We start from the raw sequence: 20,735 nt of genomic DNA on the forward strand, positions 1-20,735 counted from the left end.
ACACACGATTGTATAAACATTGTCATGCAGCTTTACATTGAATTGGGATGTAGATTGTTTTAGCCAAGTTCTTTGTTTGCTGTGATTGGCAAAACTATGCAAAAAGAGTCAGGTTGAGGCTTGCTATCTGCCACGGTTAAGAGAGCAGATGGCTGATAAGGGGAAATACCCTTGCTGCCAATCATAGTAAGACATAGCAAGGACAGAGAGGCCAAAAGTTTCACTCCGTATAAGGCAGCTTTCTAGGCATCTGACTTCGTACAACTGGAAAGGCTGAAGATTTAAATGCACTTGAGCACATGCATTTCTATTTAATTGTGGGTCTTCCTCTGTATCATTGCTCTTTATGTCAGTCTAGAGATAGGAAATGAGTAAAATAGTATTTTACTCATCTGCCTCATCACTTAAAGCATAAATGTGAGTAAAGTAAATCTACCAATAAAAATGTAATTGTCACCGAAAATTACTAAATAGAGAGATTTTTAATTAAAATATTAGATCTTCCCCTAATGTTTGGCCTTTTCACACATCAGTGTTCTGTGTATGTTAATGGGTAAAAGTATAATTCTGTATGGGTATAGTTCTGTAGGATGGCACAGTCAAAGGGCAAGCTCAAATTAAAATCTAACTTTCTAGAAAATAATATCGCAGAATGCCAGAGGATCCTGCTTATTTTCCATGAAAAGGCATGCTTCTGCTGGTTGCTTAATCATTTTTGTGTGTCTTTTCTTGCCACTGGACTCAGAACTTCTATAACAAACAAGGCCCTTCCCAAACCATTCTTGTGATTCTGCTTCTCGCAGATATTAGGGTTTTTTCAAGCTGATATAGACCCGAGACACAAAGACTTAGATTTGTTTTTGCCCAACTAGGGGTTATTTTATTATGCAAAAGCAAGGGGTTTTCAATTTTCCTACTTCTTACTTGTAATCTTAATGCTAACTCTATGTTTATATCTCTTTCCTACTTTTTTTTTCTTACTGCCTGTCTTAATTTAGGATTTTCCTGTCACTATAAATTTTGTACAACTTCTATCTTATTTCATCCATGCCTACATTCTGTGTCGACATTCTCATATCCCTATTGATCTTAGCTCTGTCTTTTCCTGTACTGACTGTATTTTTTAATCTCTGAGTCTTTCTTACTTCCTCATGTCTTTAGCTCTTGCTACCAAACACAGTCCATTTGCATCTGGAAACCTTTTTCACTCCCTCTCTAAGGACTTGTGGCATCTGAGCTGTTCCTCTCTCCTCCCCACTCCCCCACCAGCCCTCCCAGTCTTCTCTTCTGGGAGCTGGTTTGTGGGACTCTCTTCTTGGGCTGTTGCACACAGAGTGGGTGCTCCAGGTGCTTTTGTGAAGATGTTGGTTGGGCTCTTGTCATTGGGCAGTTGCTCCAAAGGTTGCCATTCCTTGTGTTGTCCTGGTGCTGCAGCAGCATTGAAACTCTAGATCTCAGGAGGGAAGAAAAGTGCCTGCTTATTTGGGGCATCCTTTCACACCAGGCTGCCTTTCAGTGGCTGCCAGTTCCATGTGCAACCAAGTTCCATGTGTTCCAATCTAACAGTGTTATTAGCAGAAGTTTCAGAGTTGAAAAATATTTGCAAATTTCTTCCTTCCCACTCTCTTCTCCTTTGACTTGTGTACAGAATTGCCTCCTGTCCTGAGGCTGCAATCTCTAAATAAATTACTTGAATAAAGGGTGGAGCAGGATCTGATTTCTGTTCTAAGTAAATTTTCTTCACCTCCTGTTGTAAATGAATTTCTGAGCAGAGGGCAATTTTGAACCAGGGCCTTTAAGTGCCATAACATGAGTAATACAATGAGAATGCATATGGAATGCCTTCATTTCAGTGCCATTTGCAATTAAAATGAGGATGAATTGACCGAAGTTCTCTTCCCTTCCACTACCCCAAAACTGAGTAATAAAAGAAAAAAAAAACCCTTACCCCCACATTGCCAAAGTTCAGCCGTTTGTTGCTGAATTTTGTACTCAGGATCTTGGAGAGCTGGGGAGACTGGGTGCAGCCTATTGTCCACAGGTTGTCTACTGTTATACTATGTCTGTTATATTAAGCGTGTGGGGACTTCTATAGTCAGCCAATCAGTTAGTCATTTTATTTCAGTCATTGACCAACAAAGGCTTCTATAGCCTTGCTGGAGTGGTTTGGAGGAAAATGATGGCTTACAAAAGGAGAGGAACAATTTACATTTACAATTTACATTGCAGGAATCGTAGGGCCTCAGCATCTTTTTTTGTGTTGTGGAAACCAGAACTGGATGCAGTATTCCACGTGTGGCCTCACCAGGATTAGGGCCTACAGTGGGTTAATTTCTAAAATAATTGGTGTGTGTTTTCTAGAAAGCCAGGCTCCTTCTCTGAACTAATGTGGTTGTGGGGAATTGCAGGAAAAGAAAAAAAAAAGTGGAGGTGGGGAATGGAGTAAACCATCAAGGAATTTATTTTTAAATCTGCGTTCCTACAAAGCTGTGGTGATCTGCAGGTTGTTGGATTCTTAGAAAAAGCAACCTGAAATAACAGCATGGCTACTTACTTCTCCCGCATTGCTGTGCTGTAATTGGCTTTGGGTATGTCCTCATTACATTAACGCAAATGATAAAATACCTGTAATCTTTCAAACTCTACCTCCTTCCTTCAGAATGTATTGGTGTATCACACTAGATTGTGTAAAAAGTGCAATAAGTATTGAACCACAGCAACCTGTACCAGTAAACTGAGAGTTGTATTTGCCAGAAAGAAAAAACAACAACCAGTAAAAGAAATGAGTCCAGGATAGACCCTATTTGAGAAAATATGGGGCTCCTGGTTTGATGCTTTAATTACTGGGAATAACAAACCAGGAGTTGGTCCATCCATAATGTGAACCTTCTTTTTGCTAGGGAGCTTCAGTTACTGGGGCCACATGTAAAGGGATGGAACTGCAAGGCTCATTGGGATTGTTTGTAAACAACAAACCAGGGTTCTCTGGAAAATTGGATTATTGCTTTGTGCCAATCCAGCCACTCTGAGGAAGGCTTAAGCTTCAGAACCAAGAGGACTATCCTTATTTCTTAGGATTTCAGCTATATAATCTGCATAGTCTGGATAACTGCTATTTCTTCTTTTTCACTCTAGAAATTACTTGTTCAGGCTACATAGTGAGGATCTTTCTCTAATCCAGGTAAGTTTATCCCTATGGTAATTTTAAAAAGTACAATTTTCATCTTTTTAATTCATCTTTATTTATAAAATCAGTTAAAATCTCAGCATATGATTTGGTTTATGATGTACATCATGCATTTCTAACTATAGTTCTTGTTGAATTAACCTTGAGGCTCCAATGTTTTGTTGTTGTTCCTTTGATTGATAGCTCTATCCATCCAGAGATGGCTAATCTTGCATGCTAGTTGTAGCAGTTCAGGAACAGTGAACTTGAAATTCTGCTGCTGTTTCTTCTTGGTTGATTCCTTTGTACGTAAATGGATTTTTTTTTCTTTAGAGAGACTACTCTAGTGCAGCAGCAGTCATCTGCAGCATGAATTGGTACAGCCCAGAAAGCAGAAAGATAGCGAGAACAGATCCAGTTTCCCTTCTGATTTCATTCTGTTCTATTGAAAAATGAAAAAAAATGCAGCCATTTGAGCTGTTTCCTTGCCAGATAATGAAGCAGGCCTCAATTTTTTTTTAATCCCACTCCAGAATTTGAAATTGACTCAGGTTGGGAAGGATTCCTTTCCTTACCACCACCACCACCATTCCAAGTGACCCAGAATGGATTGGATCATTTATGGAAGTCTTGATCTGACCCTTGAAGTGCATTGGGTTGTCTAGTCTTTACACAGCCCCAATTATAATTTAAATGTAAACACAGTAAATCTCACCATGATGGGAAAGGTTGGGATTAGGCAAGCAGTGTACTAATTTGTCTGCTCTCCAAGAATAGTGTTAATGCATAATTTCAAGGTCTCTACTGTCTCTTCTTACATCTCATTATATTTACTTTAGACTTAGACTGTGTAGTCCATCAAATAGAGTACAGATGGGCAGCCATTTTCCACATAGGGCCAATAATTCATTCATTCCTTCCTCTTTCAAACTGCAGGAGGCATGATGTTATGTTGAATATGATGGAGTAAGTGGATTGAGAGTGGTTGACCTGTCCCACCTGCTTACTCCGTAAAATACCAAACTAGACTATGGGCCTGTCTCAGTTTGTTAGTGGCCTGAACTATTGACAACAGGGCCATTGCTCTGGATATAGTTGGGTTTGCAATAGCTCCAATATCATGGTTAGACAATTTTCTGTTAAAGTTCAGTATCATGGCTATTTTCCTTTGCAGGAGTGTGGGAGTGATGCGCATAAAAATGGCAGAGCCTCAGTTGCACTGTTGTGGCCACGCGCTTGACTTTTTTTGACGACACCCTTGCAATGTTCATTTGATAGCATTCACTCCATGAATGCCTTGACTGGTTGTTTAGAGCTTTCCTGCAAGTGATGTTACAGAAAAGTCTGGATTTGCCAGCATGGGGAATCAATTTTGACAGAGCCAGGCTACTGCCAGTATAAGTTCCACCATGAGTTAACCTGCCATTCCTACTTTTCCAATTTAAATCTACCCCCAAACATAGTTATCTTGATTGGCTCTTAACTAACCAAGCATCATAAGGATAGCATAACTCTCGTTTTAAAACTCCGCACAAGCGAATGTAATCATGGCAGCTAATTATAATTGCTTTATGTGAGTCTGCACTTCGTATTTTCATTGTAGAAATTGGATATCACCTGTACAGGCAGAATCCACCTCTGGATTTAATGTGTCATTGAATTATGTTTGCCTTCAGTCTCTAAAGATACCTTTGTATGGACATGCATCACCTGCTTGCATATGCATCTAGGGGCCATCCTTGCAGCAAACGTTTGGCAAGGAGGAAAGCCAGCAGCTAAGCCCCTTCTTCATTACAAAGAAGGGTTTGTCTGTGTGCTTGCTTTTGTTTTCACTGCAGAGGTAGCTGCCGTTGTGATATGATGAATGAGTGGAATTCTGGTGAAGGTTTGTGCCCCACATCAGTGGAATAAGTCAGTCATTATTAGCTTAAGACCTACTGGTTTCAGTAGAACTCAAACATAACATCCTGGGTTGAAGCCAGCATGTCCAAAGCAGTTGTCTGTGTTTAAATTCCCATGCTGAAAAATAGAAGGAGGGTGGAATTTACTGTTATGCACAAGAGTCATGAAATAGATAAGGTAATTATATAAAAAGAATATTTGGGACTACATTTTATAAAACAAATGCTTTAACTGCATATTTTTCAGAATTCCCTGTTCTATAAATATTTGACAGGATAAACTCAATTGAAATTAATGTATATTAATGCTGAGCAGAAATGCATAAAATTGCATTATAAATATGTGCATGTTTATGAGAGTCGTGATTCAGTCATGGCTCCCTGCATATTTATGCAACATGCATATTTATGATGTATTTCCTATGATAAACACTAATGACCAACTCTGGTGGGCAAGTGGCAAACACAATTTTCACTTCAAAAACAGAGCGTATGTGAGTATGTGGAAGGAAAGCGGTGATTGGATTATCCCCTAAATCACATTTCATGATTGGATGGATAAAAACTGGATGTTTTAATTTTAAGTCAGAATTTCAAATTGGATGTAATATTTATTAAAAATTCAATCCTGTGAATTAAGTGGAGTTTAACATTTCTCAAATACTTGGAAGAGTCACAACACACTCTGTCGTGTCAGAACAACCCATTTTGAAGTTAGGTTGGAGTGGTTTCAAACTCAAAACAAGGAATGCTGAGCTTGAAATTTTTTGATTTGACGATATTTTGTATATTTTATACATTAACTTTGTTACATGCAAAGAGAGAAAAAAAGTCCCGGAACCACAATGACTTAAATGCAATTTAATGCTCTATTTAATCCCAGATTTTTTTTTTTACTGATTATAATAAATGTAAGTAAATGTGTATTTGTTCAGGAGATATGTGTGTTTCAGAAGTTGGGAGTTTGGTTTTATTTATCTTCATTTTATTTTTGATCTTGATTATTTAAGAGTATTGGGTGCAACACAGGCACATCTATATAATGCAAGATTCTGGACTTTAGAGAGATATGAATATGAAGTGCACAACTTAAATTTCACTTCTTCCCTCCCTATAATCCTTCCATCATTTCCAGTGTGGTTATAATTTGGCTGTGCAGTTTCACAATTTAAACTTCATTAATATCTGTTTCTCCTTCTGATGTCTCTTCCCCCCCCACCCCTCCCCCCAAAATCATGCTATTGCCTTTTAGGATAAGCAAAGCACACAGAAAGAATAAGAAATAATAATGCAGATAAATTAAAGCATGAGTAAGAGAAAGAAAACTTAAATTTAGATTATGCCAGCATCAGTCACAATACCTCTCTATACCTTCCCATCATTAAAACCCATCCTTGCTTTCACCAGATTAATATACTGCTTCATATGTTGCTTTTTGTTCTTTAAACTTTTCACTTCTCTCTCTTTTAGGATCTCATCAGCTCCACTCAACTGTATCTTTCTCAGCCTTCTGCTTCCTCTCAACCCATTCAACCTTCCTTCATATATTTGTTTTGTGATTCAGGCCTTGTTCATTCTGTATGACCCAACTGCTTCAACATAGCTCCTTTGTGTTTGTCACTTGTTTTTCTACTCCACCTGCATTCTTTTATGTACTTTTTATGTAACCCATTCTTACTGCATTCAAGCTTTGTGTTTCTCCTGAAAGAGTACACCCAACGCTCACTTCCATATAACAAAACGGGCAAAAACACAAAGCCATTTTCATTTATTTCAATATAGATTTCTGGCAATAGACCATATACTCTCCACTAACTTTCTACTAGCATTTCCTCTTAAAATCTAAAAATTTATTTGTAATTCCATTCACTCTGTTGAACCCTGCTTGTTTATCTCTCTTTACCTATTTCCAGACTTCTATTTCCATCAAAATCACTCTGTATTTTCTTTGCCTTTTTTTGTTTTTAACTTTCCTTGCTCTCCTTAATTATGTTCTTTGCAACTATCTTTTAATCTCTTTTCCCCCATAATAACTTTTGCAGCTGTCATTCTCTAATGTCTTTTTTTCTTATCCACAGTCACTTTTATGCCATCATTCCACCAAGGATTCTTTTTCATACTTTTCCTTAGCATATTTCACACACTTCCATGACTGTGTAACTTAATTCTTTTTGTTTCCTCATCCTCTTTTTATATAAGAAAAAAAGAGATTCATAGATTAAATACGATAGAACTACTTTACATTCATTCTGTTGGGAGATAGTTTTATCTTTAAATATATTTTTCATATAGGCTCATACCTTTCTTTGTAGTCATTCTACTTTTTCTTTAATATCACTTCTTTTCTTTTTCTTCCATATCTATTTTTCCAAAGAACTTATCTTGGCATCCTGAAATAATGGTCTATCTGGCATTCAGAATCTCTTACCACCCTTGTATCCTTCACTAATTCTCAGATCAGTCATGCTTTTTAATTCATTATTTTGCTGTGTGTATATGTGAATAGATTTGTGCTTTCACTACATGTCTGAAACATACTTTTTTCTAAGTGGATGCTTAATGAACAGTTACCATTAGCGTTCATTATTGCACCTCTGAAAGGCCCAATCACTTTTTCTGTGTTCTGATTTTGTTCCACTTGTCAATCCATGTCACCTAACAGATTAATTTTTGCCTGGATTGCATTCATTCAGAATATTATAGTTTTTCCTCAACCCATCCCTGGTTCTTCCACTATTACCATTCACTGGAGCATAATATGCAGTTATCATCAACCTATGGATTCCTACTTTCATTTGTACTCCCATCAATCTAAATAACACTAATCCATGTTTTCTGACATACATTTTAGCTCTTTCATTCATCATTAAACTGATACATTTGCTTCCTCTGTATTCAAGTTTACTCCAGAAGATCAGACCACTTTCATTCAGACCCATTACATCCTTTAGTTTTTTAGGGTTTTTTTTAGTTTTTTAGTTTCACAGATATATACCATACTTACTTTTCTTTCTTTTCTTTCATTTTTAATTCATGTTTTTTGCAGTTTATTTCTTTTATATTCCAAGTAACAATCTATGCCATGATCACCACCAACCTTCACCACCCATCATGACTTTCATCAGTTGAGGCTTTCACATAATACTTTTCAGTAGTGCTAGAGAAGGTATAGGCTGGGTTACCAGCCTTAGTCATACCCATGCAGAGCTAACAGTAAAAATAGTACACCTCAGTTCTGGCACATTTTGGCCAATGTGCGACAAGTGCAAAAGAGCACAGTTTTATCCAAAGTGTGAACCAGAAGGGAAATATAATGAGAATGGAAGGAAAGCTTCATGGAGAGAAGATAATACAAATATATATTATTTAGGTCTTGTTTGGTTTTACTCAGAGCCTAACAATGAAGATCAAAATACTCAAAGATGGGATTGTAACTGTAGTGTAACTAATGTAAAGATTATAATTCTGTTGACTTTGCTCTGACTACAGTTTTGTGGCATGGAGTATTACGCAGAGAAAAGGCAGATATATGCTTGAGTTGAATTCATCTCTTGGTAACCATGCCATTTTCTTGGCAGCAGCATAGAAGTAGTTTTCCATTGCTTTCTTCTTTATTGTTTTTCATCTTCACCATCTTAGTGTAGAGCCTTTGTAGTCCTGGTGGTCTGCTCTCCAAGTACTAAGCAGTCCTGACACTGCTTTGCTTCAAAGCCAAGACAAGGTTGGTCAGATGCTTTCACTTGCTATTATGACATACCTTTTCTGTGATTTTTTTTCTTATACTGTAGCTATTGTTTCAGGTTCTTCACTTATGAGACTGTGGTCCAAAGTATCTCAGATGCTTTAACATTTCATTTCATTTAATGAAGCTGTGCAACCGTACTTCATTTTGGTTACAGAATTTGCCTAACAGAAAATCACAACATGTGCCACTAGTTCTGTGGTAGTATTTGAGAATCCTGCCAAGCATTGCTAAAGGGTACAACGGGATTAAATGCCAAATGTGTTCAAGCGCATTTCAACACAGTTTGAAGTGTTTTCTCATAGCTGCTTCCCAATTCCATATTGAATAATGTCTACTTTATCTCTGAGATGCTCATAACTGAAATGTGTTAGCACCATACCTAAAAAATTAAAGTGAAGATTGTTCAAAGGCCTTTGAATGAATGCTAAGTTATGGGATAGGCTATTCAGTGAATACATGCAACAGCATTGAAGAAGACAAATTCCAAGTTAAAGATTATTATTACAGTATTGAAAGTAAGATGGCTATTATTCAAATACCTAAATAGAATTATTTATTGCAGCTGTATTTGCAGTAAGGCCATACTGAAAAAAGATATCAAGGAGGTAAAAAAAGACAATATGATCAAGGGTTAGGGTTTTTTAATTACAAGAAAAGGTTAAAATATTTCAACCTTTTAAATGTGGAAAGAAGACAACAAAAGGGTTAGTGATAGAAGCTTGTAAAATTATTTGTAATTTCATTGGAACTATGTGATGAAATTATCTGGCTTTAGTATTTGGGCATCAGCTTCTCTGAGAAAACCTGGTTTTGAAATCTAGAATACACATTTAAAAAATAAAAATAAATAGATCCAGGACAGACAAAAGAAAGAACTTCATACTATGGAGAATGAAATTTATCACCAGAAGGTATGATAATGGTTTGCACCTTAGTTCTCTTTACAATGGGATTAAGTATATTCTTGGAGGAGCCTCCGTTTTCTTGAGAGTATAATTCTGTTTGCTATGCTTACTTGGTATTTTAAGGCATCTAGTAAATCAATGTGGGAAACAGGATGCTGGGTTTGATAGACCAGCAGGTCTCATTAGCTAGGATTCAGGGATCATAAATCTCCTTGTGCTCCAGCCTAGCACAAAGGGAGGCATTCTTCCTTCAAGTAGTCCATACATTAAACAGTAATGCCAGGGAGGAAATCTCTTGTTGCCCCAGGGAGGAAATCAGAGTCTTCCTTTCCATTTTTCTAAGATCTCTAGCATGTACAGAGGACAGGGTGTCAGCCTCTCATTTTTTATGAAGATCTAACATTGCCTAGAACCAGCAAAACAAAATACAAAGTTAGAAAAAAAAAAAGGGACTACTACTCCAAGCATTTTGGGATATTGCAGTTTTCACTCTCTTCCCATGGTGCTTTGATGGTACTCAAAAACAGTGGAAGATATGAGAATATCTTCCACTGTTTTTGAGTACCATCAAAGCACCTTGTCTTCCAACTCTAAAGTCTACCAAACTGAAAAAGTAATAAAGACTTTGCCTATGCTAAAGGAGATGTAGGATTATAGGCAATCCAGAAATCATATCTGGCCAGCTGAAATATGTGATGCCTGTCAGCGCAGTATAGTTCCATCCTGGCAGGGCATTTAACAATTACATTATTGAATTTGTACATGATTGTCTGTCATTTTGATTGACAGTATGTGTGGGTTGCAGGAAAAAGACCTATTCATTACAGCTTTCAGTGGGAAAAATCTCCAGGGTCTGCTCTTAGTTGTTCTGTGGTTGAGGCTGGAACAAATGAACCAGAATCCCAGGAACCAGAACATGAAATGTTAGGGCCTGATTGAAGGAATAAGGCAGGGAGCTGCTGGACCTTTGCAGAGAAACCTTTGCAGACTCTTCTGGAGGCCTTTACCTCCATTCTGATTATGCTGGACTACCCACAGTGCAGTCCGCCCAGAGTTGCCAGGAGTTGGGTGGCATATACATAAATAAATTATTATTATCTCCTTTCTTGTTCCTTGGCATAACTGGAAGTGTAGTGCTTGGAATTAGTCATAGCAAGCGTTTAGAGAAACACTTGCCAACCTAAACACCCCAGATTTCTTTAATGAAACATATGTTGGAATGAACCAGAAATGTTTTTAGAGTCATATGCCGTTCTGTATGATAAACATTCTACTGTAAGTGTTTCATATGCAAAAATACAAGTATAGTGGTTAGGACTGGTGACTGATATGAAAGTTCTTGTCAGATAGGCTCCTGTCAGGAAAACTGGGTGATTTTCTCTCTTGAGTCACCAGGAGCTGAGCTTGCTTCAAGGGCATAATTTTCTTTTTCATATAAGGAAATTGTTTAATGAAGAAACCAGCTGTGGGATGGGATTTTCCACTCTTGAGAGGAAATAAATAGGACTATCAAAAAAAATTACTTTATACAGAGTTAGTCAGATAATTAATCCATAAACTCAGAGCTGTCTTCAGGAGTTCTTCAAGCTCCTGGAGCATTAGGAATTATTCTCAGCCCCACCAGAACATACTTTTGTATGCAGAATATATGCTTCGCTGCTTAAAGTTTGTGGGAGGGAAGACCTTCATAGATTTTGTGATCATCCATCCTTCCTCCTTGGCTTCAGTTTGTTGATCTTCTCATCTTTCTTTTCCTCGTCAGTTCAAAAACTTGCGTACCATGCAGTTTGCAACTCTTTAATTTTGTTCAATTCCAAGTTTTGGAATTTGCTTTCAATGGATGTGGCAGTACTCACTCACCTAATAACTAAATTGTGATATCTAAATGAAAACTTCATGGTTAGAGAGCAATCTATTTCTGAATTCCTGATGCAACAGGGTGAATAGGGAATGACCATAAACCTTGTTTGGGGTTTCCCCAGCTGGCCTTCTCCTACAGGATCATGGTTTTTGGGTTGCTTCCAGATGAGAAGCAATTACGCAATTACTCTGTATAAACATACCATTTTAAGAGAAGTCCAGGGAACATGATTTTTTTTTTTTACTTCTGACTTTCCTGTATGTCCTCATTGCTTCTTCCATCTTTTTTTTTTTTGAACTACAAAAATATGTTAAAAGAGGGAAATTGCAGAATGCCAGTTGATTCTCTATCTGGAAGCACCACAGATTTGGCCTCACATCCATATGTATTTTGTAATATTCTATGATCTTCATCCAACAGGAAGAATAACCAATACATTACTTTGCTATTTGTTGTAATGTAGGCCTGATCAAAGCATTTCCTACTATAAAAATGGTTTTTGTAGAGGTCCAGGGAACATCATGATCCAACCAGAAGCCCCTCACTAGTATTTTTCATCTCTAAGTTTCTCCTTGTTGCTTCTTCCTTACCACCATATTTTGGTTCATAACGATGAGCAAGTGGGTTGCAGTAGTAGCAGAGTGTGGGCAAAGCCCATTGTCATAATTCTGACCGTTTATTAGCAGTAGCAGCTAAGTGTGTAGGGGGCAACTTACTGAAAATGCCCCCCGAACTAGTGCCAGAACAATTCACTGCCAATTGTTGAGATCATTTTTTAATGCGTTTTATCTTAAACTCCTGTTTGAATACATGGCATTTGATGTGAATGCAAACAGATAACAATAGTAAAAAGGCAATGACATGGAATTTGAAATTATATAGCTCATTTTTTGGCACCATGTAATTAAACCACCTTTGGAAATACTATGTTTTGCCAGTGTCTAATTACCAGAGCCATCTGTCGCCTAAGGCACACTCTGCCATCTGTCTGGAGTTTTGTTTCATTACTGTTTGTTTTCGGTTTTTAATTTAAAGAAATTGTATGGATTTGTACAAAGGGGGATGTTCTTTCAGTATCTGTCTTTTAATACGTCATCCAAACACAGCCTGCCTGCCTGCCTCCCTGCCTGCCTGCCTTCCCTTTAATGATTCTCCCATCCTGTCTTTCCTTATTTATTAATAAGTGATCTAATAAAAAGGATGTTACCAGCCTTTTCTCCCTGAATTCTGTCATCTGCAGCATCTTTCAGATCTTCTGCTTCCTTAAATGCCTTATATGGTCTTGCTTCCTCTAATGACCATGGTTTAAACTCAGACCATTTACATGGTTCTTTACATCTTTCTTTTTTTCAAAAGCCTCCTCCTTTCATGAGCTTTTGGCTCAATCACTTAATCTTCATCCCCAGCTAAAATTGTCTTTTTGTAACTACATTCAAACATGTTTTTCTCATTCTCTCTTCTTCCTTTCCCTATTATCTTTTTATTCAAAATATAAGTATTATTTATAATAAAAGCATTAGGCTTGCAGCTGACTTTATTTGGTATTTCAAGGACAGTTTGGATGAAAGAAAATGTAACAATTAGGCTAGGAATAAGCCAGGTTTTATACTTCATTTTTTTTGTCTACAAACTTAGCTTTCTCAGATATTGAAACCATAAACGGATCAGGAGATATATTAACTAAAAAAAAATAGTCTCTGGAGCTATTACATTTCCTAATCATGTGGAACAGTAAAAAATAGACATAGTGAAACACTGGTTAGGCTGTCAGCTTTTCTACCCATCTAAGTAACAGTGCGTTGTTCTGAAATAATTAAGAGATGAAACTGTCTTTATTTTCCTGGCATGGATATCTGTGTTATCTCAGTTGCTTGCTGTTTCTGGTCAGAACAATGATGAAGGCTTAGCTGAAGCAAGTTAACTGTTGTTCCATGGTTTCTCAGAATCAGAGCTGTTCCTGGGCCCAGTTCAAGTACCCATGCATGTCACATCATTTCCTCCACATTTAGTCTTTCTTTATATTGTGATGAAATGGGAGTGAAGAAATGAATTTCAACAACAAACTCCTTTCCCCTATTACACATAGCAGTTCAGAGTAGTGACCGTTTTTGAGTTGCTTGCAAACCTGGGTCAATATAATGCTGCAACCTGGGAATGGTTTTTAAGGATCATGCTTCATTATTTTACTTGTTTCTCTGTGGTTGAACAGAGGCATTATGGGAGTTGTTGGGCTGCCACCAAACCAGTAATCCTGTAATGATTCCTCTTGCTCTATAGTATCTAGTGCTGCCAAGTGTGTGGCGTGACCCCAATTTTAACTGGCTGCCATATAGGAGAGCAGAGAAATTGGCATGATAACCTCACATCACACGCTTTGTATTCCTATGTCTTAGTAGGCAAAAGAGGCAGAGTGGATGCCGGGCTCTTGGCTTCTTGCAGCATTTCTCCATTTCGTGGGACTTCCTCAGCACCACCTGTTGCTTCTCTGGGCTTTCCATTCCTTCCGATGTGCCTGGATACTTTACACAGGCTTTTCATCCTCATCACGTGTGCCCATCTTAGTCTGCATCATTCTGGGGACTTGAAAAGGGTCTTTGATTCTTTTAGGGGACAACTTTCTAAAATGGATAGGAAGTTTCCTGAGCTGTAGGATTCCTAGAGTCTTTGGGCTTAGTTTAGTACGTCTACTGAGTACTTTACTTCTAGTACTCGGTATACATCTTCCTTATGGGGGAGACTTTTTTAAAAGGGTGCTTAACATCAAGGGAGCAATCCACCCATGAGAAACACTTTCCCTTTTTAATAGTTCATGCTGCTTTAAACTGTGCTCTGTAATTGCGTTGGTAAATCAGAGCTGGATCTTTCTGAAATGAAGAGATGATCCTACTATCTTCCACACCAAACAAGGGACATTTATGATGTAGGCAAGTCAAAATGGCAAGGGTCTCTCGAACCCTTTCCTTCTTAAGGAAGGAAATTTGGAAATCCACTAAAGCGAGTGTACATATTTGCGCTCTTCCCCCACCCGCCTCATTAGTATTAGCTCTCAGCCTATTGAATAATACCAGTTAATTTTAATTTCCAATAAATTAAATTTCATTTCCAAGAAATGAAGATCATACAAGTTATCTGCATGAAATTATCTGTTGGGTTTTTGTTCACTGGCAGGTGGGATACAGTTAAGAAGTTTTCAATTAAAATGCTGCACCTCGAGTTTCAGAGCAGCCTGTAAGGTTGCTGATGTCATGTCAATGCAATTGCTTTGTGCTCCTAACGGCTTACCCTAGAATCAGGTAAAAACTTCCAAAGATTTTATAGATTACCAGATCACGGTTAGAAAGCAAATGCAAAGGATGCATCGCTCTCCTTTTGCCACAGTCTGTTTCAGCTGACAGGCGAGATTGTGGACTGTGTCTCCATGGAAACTGGTCCCTCAGCAGGCAAAGAGCTGAAGGCTGCAACTCTCCCTTAAATCCTTCATTTGTCAAGGGAAGAATCTTTTGAAGTAGTGTGGTATGTCAATCCCCCATGGGGACATCAGCTTCTCAAATGTCTTTGACAGCTAACGTCTTATTAATATATTGCACGATAGATTATATTCTGTATCGCTAATGTACTACTGATCTCAGGATCTCAGTAACATGCTAATCTTAAATTGGGTGTTTTAATCAGCTATAACTTTAACAGTGTGAGATGCTTCATGGAGAGAAATGATTCTTACAAAATTAGGTTCACTTGGATTTTGAATGCAGAAGTTTTAAAGAATGGAATTTGAACATGGACTAAAGAACTTGGACTAATCTGCTGTCCTTATCTCATCAGTTCTACAGAAATTGGATGGTAAAGGTTTTCATGGTGTGGGGAGGTAAGCTTTATCCCCTGCTGATGTCTGCACATTAGAAAGTTGATCCTGTTCAGTTTATTAAAGCTTCTTTTAGTTCAGTCCATAACACCCCAGTGGGCATCCATCTCTCTCTCTCTCTCAGTACTGTACAAATGGGATTAAAGACCTAAGACTTTAACTATAGGCATGATGGTTTCATGAGTCAATGTTGAGACTTGTTTTTTTATTACAGCAGAAGTCAAAGGAAGTCATATAACATAAACTGAAAATGGAAGAGGTACATTTGACAAAACCAGCACTATAAAAGGAGCTTTTTTGTATAATGACGTGGATTATCTGGTGGTTGATTAAATGATCATTTCCTTCTTTGCTCCTTGCATTTAAATCAATAGACAATTGATGAGAAAATTGTAGCCTTCCAGCCGTTCTAGGCAACTGGACCAGTGGTAAGAGATCGTGGAAGCTACGGCATAGCTACATGTGGAGGCTCACATCCTCCCCATCTCAGCTAAAAGCTAAAGTAGAACATTCTCTTACACACCACTAGCACGCAGGCTAATGGTTAAATAAAAAGCTAAGCAAAACAGGTCTTGGTGCAATGTGAGAATCTAGCCTACAACATCAAAGATCTCCAGTTACCTAAATCTCTGGGTCTGATGGTTAGAAACTGAACTTACAGCAAAAATGGAAGCTGAGAGAGAAAAGAAAGTAGTAGGCAACAGCTGCATTCATAAGGTTTGTATCTAATGGCCTTTCCAGATGACCAGCCCTTACATCAACCAGACTTTCTGAATCCAGTTAAAATGCCCTCGAGAATGATCCTGGCTGTCTTGATTTATTTTCAGCTCTGTATGGATATAGGGTTGCTAGGAGCGTAGGCCTGTTTATATTTTTGCAAATCTGTATGGTTCACAGAGATCCCCAGCCAGTGCTTGCCTGCCAGCATGCCATATAGCAGTGGAGTACCTTGTCCTGCCTCCATCAGGTCTGACTGTACAGACATTCTCTTTGGGGGGAAAAAGGAGAGAAGAAATTATGAGTATATCCCCCAGGCTTCTGTGCTTGCCAAGATAGCCAAACTGCTGTGGGTTTCAAAGCTGTCACTACTGATGTGCTGGCAGTTTGGCATTTGGGTACCATGTTTGACTACCATAATGTTTTATTCTTAAGCATTAAATTGGAACTTACATTCCAGTATTCCAGTTCTGGTCTTTTCAGCATATCCTCAGGCAGCCCTTTGAAACTTTTATGCATTTTTATCTGCATTTTTCTTTAGTAATGGCATTCATGAAATAGCATTCTTGCAGTACGATTAGGAGTTTACTGTCGCTACACTTTCTTAGCATTTTCATCCATGAGTTACTGATTAACATTCATTTCCCTGTTGCTGTCTCTGTGCATATGTTGATCGACCATTTGTTTCCTCAAGCCTGAAAAATGTTTGTTGTTCTCTTTATAGGCTTGCCAAAAGCTGAAACCAAATCACCATCTCATCTTGAATGTAGATGATACAAGCTCATATGGATTTCTTATAATACCGTAATTCCAAGTGTTCTGTAGCCATATGTCCAATACCTTTTGCATATATGTCTCTTAAATCACAAATATGAGCTAGAGCTCTCCCTAAATATGGTTTTAGTGCTCTTCAGTTTGGGTTCCTGACTGATCAATGTAGAATAGAATGTCAGTTTTACCTTCTTCAGTTAACAAAACATTTTATTCCTTTAATAAGCACTGTATTAAAACATATCAAGCTGATATTGCTGGATCAGCACTAGTAGTAATTGAGAAGTTAATAAGGGTAGAAGTTGACATTTGAGACAGAGTTTTGCATCATTCAAGTTTAATTAATTAAAATTATTATTAAAATTATTTAATCAATTTTAGATAATTTTTTCTTTCAAGGTGGCTGTAATCTAAAAGAAGAATGTGTTCTAGATGGCACATATATGGCGGTTAGTCTAAGACTAACATCCTTAGACTAACTGCCATATGTGTTCCATCATAAGAGTGTATTCAGAACTGTCAATCACTAATATCTCCTTCAGGGGCAAGGAGTTCAAACAAGCAGTAAATTTACAACTCCATATCCATGTCAAACCAGCTTCTGACTTGGTTTTATTACAGAAACTGCTGTGACAGCCTTCCTAGAAAAGATATAGGAGATACAACCTTGATTCTTCTGTAACTTTATGTAGGTTTAGATGCCATTAAGGGCACATATGGTGATTCTGCTTCAGTCCACAGAGCTTTTTGAGAATGGAGTCTTGCTGATTATTGCTTGTCTAATACTGTAGCATCTCTGCTGTGAAACTCCTGCCAAGTTTTATGTTGTTGTCCATGATTTTAAAGAACTGTAGGAGATCTCAAGAAAGATAATTCAAACATTTGTAGTGATATGTCTTTGATATTTTCTGTTTCTTCTTGCCACTTAAGTCACATGAAGCAGTAGGGTTACTCCAGTGGTGATTTTTCTAATACTGGGATAATACTCTGATAATCTTCTGGTTAGGCTTCTGCAAGTCTTAAACATGGGCCTTGTATTTGAGGATTATTGCAGTTAATATAAAGTGCAGTTTCTAGACTTAAGTGTTTTTTGGGAGGGGTCATGTTTTATCAGTTGTGAGAGAATTTTCAAGACTATTCCAAAGTGCTGGTGCTTACCTGAACTGTTTGAGATACAACCACTTAAACAAACACACACACCCGTTATACAACTGCCTGGATGCTGAAGTTACCTACTGATGGTTTTCTTTGGGTCCTTGTACTGTCAGGTAGAACAGGGTACAGTCCAGGTATTTTTAGAGTACCTCCTTTACCTGAGGAATACCTTCCCTGAAACAACTGAGCTGGTTATCTTTGAGGAACCTATGTATGCCTAAAACCCACACATAGCTTTACAGATGCCCCTATATGTGTATCCTATTACTTTCATTTTATTTCTCTTTCATTGTTTGATAGTTTTAATATATTATAAGCTGTCATGGCTGGAAAGAATAGCACACTGATATTTCTCACACATGCCAGAGGCGCATTATTTCTGCCATTTTCACTTTTGAAATAGGACTAAGGATGTACATCAAAGTGGTGCAAGGCGAAGGAAAGCCAAATTTTCACCCTTCCTTTGATTTCTTTTCTTATAATTAATCTAGGCCTTTCATTCAGCCTGGATAAAGAACTTCCAGCATCCGAGTGAGGCTGAGAAGAAAAAGAGTAGGTAGTAGACAATCGGAAAGACAGTGATGAACTTTCCTTTTAGTAAATGATTTGACTGTCATTCCCTGTTCACACATTTCATACTTGAACAGGGACAATGAAAGAACATTGCTATCCCTATCTTGTGTAATTTGGCCATAAATCAGCAAATATGCTGCACATTCATTTCAGTGTGTGTCATAATATTTGATTTTCCTTGTAATTTGAAATTGGTGTGGTTGATTTCAGTTGAAATTGATTACCTTTAAATTGCATTATCAGGTTTTACTTGACTTTATGAACAAGTAATCATTGTGTTTCTGAATATTAGGGTGTGGAATGGCGCTGTGATGAGACTACTACAAAAGCTTGTTATAGTAAAGGCAAATCAACGGTAAGTCCTTAATCAGTTTTCTATATCTGAAATGGTACTATTTCTTTTTTTTGTAGATGTCATCTTGGGTATGGTAGAACTGCTTCCATATCACATATAATAGTTGTTCCCAACCTATTGCCCTCTGGATTTAGTATGATATACTGGATGTTTATTGTGAGTTTTCATGCCAAGAATGTTCACTGAGTAGACTGAACACTTCAGGATTTCAAGGAAAAAAGAACAAAAACAAACCTATAGAATAGATGAAGTGTTATAATTTTTAAAAACTGGAAATGGCATTTGAAACTCAAGGCTATTAGAAATGGGGCTAATTTCCTGCTTCCAATACCCCTGTGTAGTCCTTGAGATTATCTGAAGTTTATAAGTTCACTCTAAAATCTATACTTTCCTGTTTTAGATAAAAATTGGGCTGACTGAATGAAGGTGTGCAAATAATTGCAAGGTGAAAATTTTCTGAAAATTGAACATCCCATTCCAGGCTGTTCCAACTTTACCAGAAGGGTTCCAACATTGGAACAAGCTGTTCTGACCTTACTGGAAGCCATCTGACCTTGAAATGGCTGTTAAAGGAAGACATTTGGGGGTCAGAATGTTTCTACATTAAAACATTTTGCAGAGTTTTAAGTTCTGCAGATCCCTACGGTCTGGTTCATATTGCTGTGCAATCACCTGCTTGATATAGCCATTGAGTATAGAATTGAGTCATTGATTGATTGATCGATTGATTGATCTCTTATACTGCCAACTTCATACAGACTCCTAGCAGTTTACAACTAAAAAAATCCATAAAATTATAAAACTCTCCCACCCCAAAAGAAAACAAAACTTTGTGTCAAAAGTGACTTCTTCACATCAGCAGTCAGCAGCTCATTGTCTCGACTGTCCTCCAAAACACTGCCAAGGAGGGTGCCATCTAGATATCTGGACAACATTTCTCCTGCAGTCACTTGGCATTTCACCAGTTTTCCAACATTTCTTTAGAATTGCCCTTAAGATCAGCAAACTCCTGAAGTATTATTCGATTGCCTGTTTGTTGAGTTTATATACCACCTTTCTGTTTATAGCAGCATTCAGGGGTCTTGAATAAAAGAGTATATGAAGAAGAAAAGGCTGAATTAAAGAATAAAGTGCTGAATTCTAAACAGTTAGAAAATTTGTTTAGTACAATAAATAAAAAACTTCATGGTGGCTTCAGATAACAAAACATTCTTTTTCTGTAGAAGTTCACACATACATTCGCTATACAATTATCATTGCTCTGATCAGGTCAGCAGTTGTTGTAATAAGTATATATGTTGATGCATCAGTACTTAAAAACATATTGATGGATTGTGCTGCTGTCATTAGGAATTAATTGTAAATACAATCTGATTTTATAGAAATTTATTTATATATATGGTTATACTAATAATCTCATTTCTTTTCCTTTCTTCGACAGGAAGAGTGCCAGAATTATATTCGTGTTCTCCTCATTGGTGGAGATAGACTGTTTGCATGTGGAACTAATGCATTTACACCCATTTGCACTAATCGGACGGTAAGAACATTGGTGCATATGCATCTCTTCAATACTGTAGGTTTCATAACTCAGTGAGACAGAAGAGGCAGAAGACTTCTGTGGTTGTGCAGTTCCTTGTACAAATAAATCCACTTGGACCTTCTCCATTATACATTAGGTGGCCATCTATCAATTGCAGTGTATAACACATAATTTCCAGTAT

The 20,735-nt window shown here is 37.6% G+C and overlaps 1 protein-coding gene across 1 annotated transcript in view; it reads left to right on the plus strand.

The window, feature by feature from the left end:
- Positions 1 to 20,735, plus strand: part of SEMA5A (semaphorin 5A) — a 169,099-nt gene that overhangs the window by 79,011 nt on the left and 69,353 nt on the right. The window contains exons 5-7 of the mRNA XM_063298707.1: positions 3,136 to 3,181; positions 18,949 to 19,011; positions 20,453 to 20,551. Coding sequence (XP_063154777.1) covers positions 3,136 to 3,181; positions 18,949 to 19,011; positions 20,453 to 20,551 — 208 coding nt within the window. The remainder of the gene's footprint in view (positions 1 to 3,135; positions 3,182 to 18,948; positions 19,012 to 20,452; positions 20,552 to 20,735) is intronic.

The sequence above is a fragment of the Candoia aspera genome, chromosome 3 (assembly GCF_035149785.1).
Source record: "Candoia aspera isolate rCanAsp1 chromosome 3, rCanAsp1.hap2, whole genome shotgun sequence".
In the NCBI taxonomy this organism is placed as follows: Eukaryota; Metazoa; Chordata; class Lepidosauria; order Squamata; family Boidae; genus Candoia; species Candoia aspera.